This window comes from Rhipicephalus sanguineus, chromosome 8 (assembly GCF_013339695.2).
Source record: "Rhipicephalus sanguineus isolate Rsan-2018 chromosome 8, BIME_Rsan_1.4, whole genome shotgun sequence".
NCBI lineage: Eukaryota > Metazoa > Arthropoda > Arachnida > Ixodida > Ixodidae > Rhipicephalus > Rhipicephalus sanguineus.
This window is the reverse complement of record NC_051183.1, coordinates 70231441-70241834: the sequence shown is the minus strand read 5'-3', so window position 1 is coordinate 70241834 and position 10394 is coordinate 70231441. Positions and strand designations below refer to the sequence as shown.

General features: G+C 48.9%; 1 protein-coding gene across 1 annotated transcript in view; it reads right to left on the bottom strand.

The window, feature by feature from the left end:
• Positions 1-10121, bottom strand: part of LOC119403307 (uncharacterized) — a 27334-nt gene extending 17213 nt beyond the window's left edge. Inside the window, exons 1-2 of the mRNA XM_037670250.1 lie at positions 9834-10121; positions 8371-9153 (exon numbers count right to left, since the gene is read on the bottom strand). Coding sequence (XP_037526178.1) covers positions 8371-9153; positions 9834-10121 — 1071 coding nt within the window. The remainder of the gene's footprint in view (positions 1-8370; positions 9154-9833) is intronic.
• Between the last annotated feature and the right edge of the window lie 273 nt (positions 10122-10394).

Genomic DNA, 10394 nt, shown 5'->3' with positions numbered 1-10394 from the left:
ACGCGCCGGCTGAGAAGTTGATTATATTTTATAAATTAATTAGAGAATTAGGCTTCGTATTAGAGACTCAGCATTCCAATCCCGCCGTATGAATATTCGCAAGATATTTACTTCCATGTCTCTAACGCATATCTACACTGAACTAACGTCACTTGTCTGCGTGCGTGCGTGCGTGCGTGCGTGCGTGCGCGCGGGTTTGTGTCTGTGTGTCTGTGTGTGCGCGCGTGTTCGTGTGTGTTTGTGTGTGCAGCTTTACCTGTGGCCAGTGCACGTCACAGGCCAGATACAACGACCACGCTAAGCGAGTCGTGCTAACTAAATAAGCGCTATTCGCATGTAAGAAAACGTTCCATCGCAGTCATTATTTCCGGTGTCTCAGTTTCACAACCACGAAACGAAAGACAACAGAGGCATCGCAAAACGACAAATAGCAGCTGTTATGCGTCATGCGAAAATGGCAAAGCTATTCTGAAGACTGTAGTGTGTAGTAGATACTCCCAGTGGCAAAAAAACTTGAAGCATAATATGAAGTGTTCCCGCCCAAGCATGCATACTGCTGTGTAATAACTAGAGACCGGAAGTTTAGGCACGAAAAAACAAGGTTTTAGGCGCCTATAATAGGCCCTAAATACTGTCATTTAGGCATATATATACCTGGCGACAACTTTCTGTGGCAGCACAGCGAAGGCTACGCAACCGAACCACGCACTTTTTTACTCCGCTTCTGTATGTAGTCCGCGAACGCTAGCTTTTGTAGAATACGTAGCATAAAAGAAAACATAAAAAGAAAAGAAATAGGTATTACGTTCAAGATTGCTTGCGTTGAAAGTAAGAATGATAATCCCGTAAAAGATTAGCGATTTTCGCTCTTTCGAGTTTTCAGGTTTTCTGGTGTCCGTTTCACGTTTTCCGTCCCCACTCAAAAACGATGGCGTCGCTCGGCTGCAACAGGTGCACATCGAAGCTTGCAAGTGAGCATAAGCGCGTGTTCGTTAGGTGATCTGTGTTCATCGACCAGAAAGAAACGAAGACAGCGTTGCGTTGTGAATTATTTTGTTGATTTGCCCATACTATCACCGAGAAAGAAGTGTGCAAGTGATACCACCATCGCAAGTGGGTCTCTCATCGCGATAGCTTCCTTGACAGTGACGACGGGGACCTTCAAGTCTTCAGCAAGAAGAGCCGCTTGAAAGCAAAACTGCGATTGGAAACAGTACGTAAAATAAGTGGCCCGTTTCATAAAATGCGTTGCATACACGGTCGGTATTTCGGTTGCCTACTATTACTGATACAGTCGCACCGAAGATTGCGTCTAACACCGTGCCCGTCGGCGTTACGGCGGGAGGTGTTTTGGCGTTTTGAAGAGAGCGATTTACGGTGACAAAATCACCCATGCACAGCTTTGCCTCGGCAAGAGACGTGTTCATGTCTATTATGCGACTGACAGCGTGATTTTCAATTTGCAAAAAAAAAGCATTCTTGACCACGGGAGTAAGGAACGCGTTTCACCCGTTTGTATAATCACACGCGTGAGACGCCCGCTCCTGAGTGGTCGTGGCCAAGATATCTGCTGCCTTTCGATGCCTTCGCGTCCCCTGACAAAATGACGTGAGCGTCTCCAGAAAGTTACAGCGTCTCCAAATGTAGGAAAACGAAGATGTCGAGCCTGTGTGCACCGAAATTCAGAAAATGGCTTGTTACCTTTGCGTAAAATTTCCGATTGCGCAGTTACTGCTGGGCCGTGGCTTTCTTTTTTCTTTGAAAAGTGAAACCGACCCGCTTTAATAAAGCTGATTCCTGCGTTCCTTCGCAATACAAAATATTCTATCGCTTTCCCAAAAAATAATTGTAAACAACATTAAATGGTGCTCGCTTTGCACGTGGACTTGAACCGCTAGCACATTGGCGTTATATAATTTGATTTGCAGAAGAGCTCAGCAACGATTCCAGGTATTTGTGCTGCATGCTTATGTATATAAAGTCATGTGGTAGATTTCGACTACATCTGTGAATAAACTATCTGCATAAATTCACAAATAACATCATGAGCCATGAATACTCGTGCGGAAACGCACATGTTTTATGCGCTCGCGAAACCAAAACCGAAATCGCCCGCGAACGGACTACTTGGCGTAGTAACACATGTGCAGAAGCTCCGCCCACGTAGCTTTAGCTGTGCTGCCACAGAAAGTTGTCGCCAGGTATAGGCGTTAAAAACTATCGTTTAGGCATATATAGGCAGAATTCATAATTGCTTAAGCAGCGTGTTTCAGGACAAATCTTCCTTCTAACAAACAGAGCAGGGCAAATCCTGTGCTTTGGGAAAGTTAATTTTATTTTTTTTCATGAAAAGAATTTAGGAGAAGAATAACCATTTGAACAGATTTAGGTGAAAGCTACGGTGACTGGACACTGTGAGAAAGGCTATGAAAGCAGTGGCAAACCAGCACCATCTCAAGGTTTTCGGGCTTGAAGTTGTGCCTTCTTTCAGTCAGTATTTGTTTGTATGCGGAAAAAGAACGCTCGACGTCCACTGAAGTTAGTGGAGCGTACTTGTAGTCCGGCACTTTCGATGCTCTAATTTCATCTGGAATCTTCGAATCGGCACCGCTCAGAACATTAGACACTTGTTTTAGCACATAAAATCCGGGATTCTTGTCCAAGACAGATTTAAGCTTCGAGGTGACCCTGTCAGCGACAGGTCCATTGGGGACGGTGGCGAACCTTTTCTGCACGTCCAAAATTAGCTCAACACTCTGAGTCAGAGCGGCGCCCGAACTTTCAAGTTTCTGTATGCTTTCTGCAAGGAAAGTAAAATGAGCACACAAATAGGCCAAGTCAGATTCAAGTGTATCGTGGTGTAGAACAGTCTGGGCTCTTCTCACGGCTATGCTCTCGTCCGCTGCAAAGCTGTTAATAACAGCCTTAACACCAGCGAAGTGTTTGTTGTAGTAGTCCACTGCCTTCAGCCAAGTTCCCCAGCGGGTAACAACGGGCTCCGGTGGAAGAGGCACATCCGGCAACTGCTCTTTAAAGGCACGAACGCGCGAAGGCGCTTTAAGGAATACTGCCTTGCCTGCGGCTATTAGTTCGTTAACAGAACTGAACGACTTTTTCAGCTCTTCACAGACCCGATGAAGCCCATGGGCAAGACAAGTGACATGCAATAATTCTGGATAAAAGACCTTGAGAAGTGCAGCAGCCTTGTGCATATAAGCTGCTGCATCTGTGTAGAGCAGCAGTACTCTGTCGTCGTGGGATCCGGAGGGGTACAGTACCCTCAAGGACGAGTTCACAAAGTAGGCGATGGTATCACCGCTCGTTTTTTCCAGTTGTTTCGAGCATACCAAGAAAGGTGTTGTTTTCTCTTTTGCATCCAGCTTTCCAACTACAAAATGTGCAAGTAATCGTCCGGTCGCATCTGTTGTCTCGTCCACTGAAATCCATATGTATGATTCACCGAGTTCTCGTCTGATTTTTGCTAACGTGTCCTCGTACATTGGCCTCAGGTACTGCTTGCGAAGAGTGGACTCTGATGGTATATTCTGGTTGCAGTACTTTTGCAAAAAATTCTTGAATGTCTTGTTTTCGATCTTCGCCCAAGGGATATTAGCAGCGACCAATGCTTCGCATAAGTCTGCGCTGAATTCACTTCTCTTTCCTTCAGCAAAAGCTTCAGACAAGAACGACTGCCTCGACGTTGATGGTTGGTTGCGCAGAGCGTTGGCTTGATGCAACGTTGTTTTCTCGTACTGCTCCAGATGACACTTTTTTTCACATGGTACCTGCGAGAATAAAAGAGCGAATTGCACTAGGAAGGGGCGTTGGATACGTGGAACTTCTTTAGTGCACATGCGCTTGTACTTTTCCTTGCGGCTGTCGAAAAACTCTGTGGAAACGGCGAAGTTAGATAACACGAGCCCGAGCGTGCATTCTAAAATCGAAATGCTTATACCTGTATCCGACCGAGAATTCTCCGCACATTTCCTGTTGCATGCGAGTTGACAGATGCGGATATAAAAATAACAAAACAATGAATCTGAGTGCCCGTGAAGTCACCAAAAAATGCATCTTATTTGCGCAGGTTCAGGGGTTATTCGAATTGGCAGTTGCGTAAGCAATGCTGGGAGCTTTATGCCAATGCGTGTTTCAGAGTGGACGTCAAAACGCAACATGTTGATCTTTGCAATGTCTTCTCACCTGCTTTCCACATGGATGGCAAATACCGTTTCTCCATCGACGGAGTAGCACTGCGATCCACTGGTCCATTGCTTGACAAGGACACTTTCGGCGTCTTTTTCTTCGGCATTGCTCGGCAGACTACCGACAGCTGCAGTTATGAAACCAAATGCCAACGAAACTGACGCGTAGGCTGTAAGCTGCAGCGCAAGCGTAGCTTAGCTTTGGCTTGCTAAAGTAGACTCTAGCCTCCTCACGCAACCGCCGAGGTGCACTACTCTCGAACCAAGCGACGGAGATCTTCAAGGGGGAGAGGGAGGGAACACTAGCGCTAGCCTAGCCTCTCTTCCCCTCGCTAGAGTACACTCTAGCCTCGCTCACGCAACCGCCCTGCTTCTCGAACCAAGCGACGGAGATCTTTTAAGGGGGCCCACTAGCGCTAGGCTAGCCTCGCTTTACCTCACCGGGATACACTCTAGCTCCGCTCACGTAAAGGCGCGTTGATAGACCGACGGTATCGGCGCGTTGGCGAGCGTCACATGCGTCGGAGCACATCAGCCGAGTCCAGTTATACGTTGGCTGTGCAGTGCGTCGAACTAGGTCTGTTTTCGCCGACGTGACGAAGCGCATGCGCGCGTCTACCCTAAGCCCCACTGTAATCGCGCCTTAACAGGAGCTAAAAACGTAAACGAAAAAAAAACACATAACTAGCGCGCTATGCGACTGTTGAAGTTAATATCGCCACACTAAATGCTTCTTGTTTTCCTCCGTATGAACAGCTCATTTAAGCAAAACGTGTACTCGACGAACGCGAAAAGGCATTTTTAGGCGCTGAAAAGCTGATATAGGCACAAAGCTCGAAATAGGCACTTATAGGTACAATAAATGCTTGATTAAAACGTTTCCCTTCCCTTAGTTCGTGCTTATATGTTAAATAGGCTCGAAACGGACTCCAGGAAAAAATAGGCATTTTGCCTGAAGTTCCGGTCTCTAGTAATAACATTGCTGATATATTAAACCCCATTAGCGTCCATATTACCCTTCAGGCACTTTACATTGTCCGTGTACTTTTCTGTATAAGTCTTCAACAGTTTTCTAACATGGTTTACTTCTTGAGTAGCTTTTAGCGCAAAAAAAGGACACGGACACAGAGGGAGGGAACAAGACCAGCGCTGGTCTTGTTCCCTCCCTCTGTGTCCGTGTCCTTTTTTTGCGCTAAAAGCTACTCAAGATGAATTTCTACCAACTAGCTCGTCTTTCGGTCTTACTACAGTATGGTTTACTTCGTTGTCCATCAAACGTTTGAAAAAGCGTGCAGCTATATAGTGCCCAGGAAAGCTGGTCAGTAACCAACCATCTCACCAACTTCGGTCAACTCAGCACTGGTGTGTCTACAAATCCACACTCAAACACTTTCCTGCCTACGTGGATCGCGAGGTATGTGCGACCGGGCACGTGTACCTTTTAATTCTGATTCTTCCATATCGGCTGGCAAATTTGTATGAATTCACAATTAGCAATGGTTCACAATATTCATAAGCTGTCCTTAGCTCTATAACAACATGGCGCTTGATATGTAACAATCTTTATGTGTACTCCCAATGAAAAGAATGGGTGGAAATATAGCGTGTGCAAAAAATAAAGAGCAAGCTTACCGTAGGGAACCCATAGCAGATACCTGGCTGAGAACACACTGAGTTGCATGCAGGACGGTGGCGTCCTTGTGGCGTCCAGCACGTCCTCACCCCATGGCAGTGGTGGCTGTGGCTTTTTGTACCGTAATTCCCCCAAAGGCGGTTTAGCGAACGGTATGCCAGTAAAGCTGTACACTTGTCGGTCCTCCGCAGCGTAGCGTAATGCACCGCGTATACGTCCTGCTGTCGTGCTTACCACAGGAGCCGGCTCTGCTGCACCGAATAATAAAAGCGTGACACCGAGAGCCACTTGCACAAAAGAAGATGTACCAATTATACCATATCTCCTTCTTTGGGATAATGGTGTCATTTGTTTTCATTACTTTCGACGCAAGCCTCGTACGAGTCGATCTTGGTGCGAGATGCAGTACAACAAACGCTGAAGACCGGTGGTAGCTCAAAATGGAAAGGTTGAAGCGCTGCATCCTGCATGTGAGCGTTCTGATCCCGATTCAGCTGTTGAATGCCAACGACCCCGCTTACGGCGAGCCAGCCATAAACGACACGCAGCTGCGCACGGTAGGCTTAGTGTGCTGCACTTGTACATTCCAAACACACACATGTATATATATATATATATATATATATATATATATATATATATATATATATATATATATATATATATATATATATAGGTATAATACAACGGAGGCGTTGTCAACAGTGATATAAATATTTAATTCCCAACAGTTTCGGGAGGGGTCCTCCCTTCTTCGGGGGATGAGTTAAAACTGATGTCGAAGTTCGGTCTTGCTTCTTGCCGCGTCGCTCTCTCGCCTTCAAGGACATTTGAGAGAGTGGGGGAGATAGATTACGAGAAAAAGAAAGAAAAGGGAAAAAAAAGAAAAAAACGAAAAAAAGGAGAGAGAAGAACACCGACGAAGTCAGCAAACGAGGCGAGGAAAAAAAAAAGAACGCTAACTGTGTATGGCATGAAGTCGTGGAAGGTGTTTCTCGGTTCGCGTCGGGCGCAGGGCCACCCAAAATTGTTGTCGCGGAGGGCGGCAACAAGAGTTACGATAGACATCTGCGCTTACCAAACCACAGCTTTAAAAATATCAGCGTAACTCTTTTACAGTCCGGTTTCCAAAACACGCGCGCGCGCGAACAACGTGAGGCATATTTTATCTTTAAATTTAGAACATTAACAGCCGGCATCAATGAGGACCCTGGAAGACTCTCCTGCCTCCGAGAGATAAGCCAAAATGAATTTGGCAACACGGAATCATAATTGGGACCATGCCTGTTTCTTGACTGGCTCGTACGAGTGCAGTGTCGTTTACTTTCTTGCTTTCCTTTTCTCCCTTTTTTTTGTTCATGTTTTTTCACTACTTGTACAATGTAAAGTGCTTACGCTCCTCCACCACTTGGAGCCTATTCACAGGGAGCGGGCGAAGATGAAAGGCGGTATGCCGACCCATTAAGGGGACGCTTCCCTCAGGTGCCTCATTCTGCCCTCCGCGACAACAATTTTGGGTGGCCCTGCGCCCGACGCGAACCGAGAAACACCTTCCACGACTTCATGCCATACACAGTTAGCGTTCTTTTTTTTTTCCTCGCCTCGTTTGCTGACTTCGTCGGTGTTCTTCTCTCTCCTTTTTTTCGTTTTTTTTCCTTTTTTTTTCCCTTTTCTTTCTTTTTCTCGTAATCTATCTCCCCCACTCTCTCAAATGTCCTTGAAGGCGAGAGAGCGACGCGGCAAGAAGCAAGACCGAACTTCGACATCAGTTTTAACTCATCCCCCGAAGAAGGGAGGACCCCTCCCGAAACTGTTGGGAATTAAATATTTATATCACTGTTGACAACGCCTCCGTTGTATTATACCTATTACCCAAGAAGAACTGGCCCATTGAACTATATCTACACTTATATATATATATATATATATATATATATATATATATATATATATATATATATATATTGTAAGGAAGAAGAGAACAGAGACAGAACCCTTGCTGCGGGCCGGCTGGTCTTATTCTACTTCCAAGCTTCGTTCTCCTCTTCCTTGCACAAGCCGATCGCGCGCCCGTGCCCTGTGCCGTTCTTCATCATTACACTCGGCCACGCTGCAAGTATGGCATCCTGTCCAGAATGTCTTGTCTTTAGCCGTCCTGCACACTTCACCGTCATTTGCAACACTAATGGCTGGTGGGCTGCACTGACTGTGCCTCAATGGTCGGTCTTTCAAACGCCGCAGGCTGTCTGGACGTTCTTTAAAAGACAACTCCGGAGGGCGGCATTGGCTGTGCCGTAGTGGTCGCTGCACGCTTAGCTGACAATTTCGTTGCAGCAGTTTGGGGCGCTGGTCTTCATCCCCGCTTGCGCGCTGAGCAGGCAAATATTTGCACAGCGAAGAATGCTTACAAGTTTGGACAAGCTGCGGAGCGTGGTCGTGATTCGACGTAGCAGCGTCTTAGTTGCTGTCACTGCAATCTTTAGTTCTGCGGTAACAAGGACAAAATGTGGTTTCTGGTGCCTCCGTACCACGCACGTGCACGTGGACGCCACCGTATTTTCGTTCCACGTCGAAACTCCTGAAGGTTTCCGAAAGCATCTCGCTATTTTGGTCGAGCTGGTCGCCGTCCGACCGGCCAGTGACGGATCCCATGACGGCGAGAGCCACTTCGTCTTGATCCGCGCGGCGCTCAGGTGGTGTACTAGGTGTCAGAATAGAGCACTTGCCGTCGTCACCGGACTCGCACGTGGGCTGCCGTAATGGTCGATAATGGCTCCGTCGACCTGGAGCGGAAGACTTCCGGAATGGCCGATGCCGGCTACGTCTGCTCGGGTCGCATCGATGGCCACCGTATTGCCTTATTTGAGCGAAGCCCTCGGCCAGTGACGGCTGTGATGCCAGCAGATGTGTGCCCGACTGGTCACAGAAGGTGCTTTTGGTATCAGCAGACACTTCGGGTTGCGGTCGGTCGACTTGGGACCTTTGGGCCAATGCGGTACTTGGAGTCAAGAGACTGAGGTTGACTCCAGCAGAATCAACGGTGAGGCGAACTTCGCCAGAGAGGAGGTAGTCAGCCCCTAGGATCATATCAGTGGGCAGGTCCTCGAAGGCGGGAACGCCGGCGAGGAACTTGCTCCCGGCTTCGGTTTGGAGCTGCAGGTCAAGCGCCCCGACACGTAATACGCAACCACCGAAGCCACGCAGGGGTGCCTCAGGCCATGGTTGGAGGTTCGCTGGGGCATGGTGTCGGTGCAGCGCCGTGCGTGGAGCGCCAGTTTGCACAAGTGCCGTAAGCTCGCCGATTCCGAGGACGTGGACCTGTACGGTTAGAAGCGACCGCGATTGGTGGTGTGTGGCTTCATGTCGTGCATCTGGTGGTCTAACGTCGATCCGGCCACCGAAATTCGACGGGAGGTCCTTTCTATGGAATGGCGGTGAGAAGCAGAGTCCGATGTTCCGTCGTGGGCAGGCTGCCAAGCTGCATGTCGATGAGTTGCAGTGTGCAGTTGCAGCCTCGAGGAGATTCCCCTCATGAGCTGCGTCCTCGGTGTGCGTCTGGTTCAACACGCAGATGTCATGGCGAACGCGACCGAAAACAGCAATGAGCCTGCCACTCCATTCGGTCCAGGAACGTTGCTTGACACCCTCGTACTTATGCCATGCCTCGGCAGCACCGCGAAGGCGGTCGAGGGCCAGCAGCCATTTTTTTTTATTTTCAGGCAAGGCATGGCGCAAGCCGAGCGCATTGATGGTCGCTACCTACACATCGGCGTCATCTTGGAAGCCGCGGAACACCGGTACTTCCGAATGCGTGGGATATGGTAAGGCGGCCGGAAAGAAACCGCAACACAACGAAGCAAAGCGGTGGAGCTCTTGCGAGAGTTGCGTTAGGGCATGCAAAATCTCCCGGTGCTCTCGGGTGACTCGCATGCAGAGGAAAGGCTAGCATCTGCGGAGGATACATCAACCCCGGTACTCACGGCGGCACAGTCCCTTACCAAGGACGCGTGGACGGCGTCCGTTAGAGGCTTACATGATGACAGAGCCCTGTTCGCGGGATCCATGCCATTGGGAGCGTTAACCGCGTTCCCAGAGAAGTGGAGCCCCGGTGGCGTCTTCGTGTGAACTGGTACCGCGGCGCCGGTGAACGAAAGTCGAGCCGTCGAGGAGGCCTGGACGCCGTCCGCGGATGGCGTTCGCAGCGCCGGGAGGTTATGAGATGCCCAGGAGGCATAGACACCGTCCCCGAACTGTGCTTGAAGCGTTGGCAGGTAGGCGGGATCCATAACCAAGGAGGCGTGTACGGCTTTCCTTGGATGGCGGTCCGGGTGGCCCACGACGCACGAGCACAGGCGGTGTCTTCTTTAAGGCTTCGTTTTCGACGACTGCGCCATTGTGAGGAAGAAGAGAACAGGGACAGCACCCTTGCTGCGGGCCGGCTGGTCTTACTCTACTTCCAAGCTTCGTTCTCTTCCTTGCACAAGCCGATCGCGCACCCATGCCCTGCGGGGGGGGGATCGGAGATCTCTGTTCGTTTCGCGTTCGTTCTGGCGGTGTTA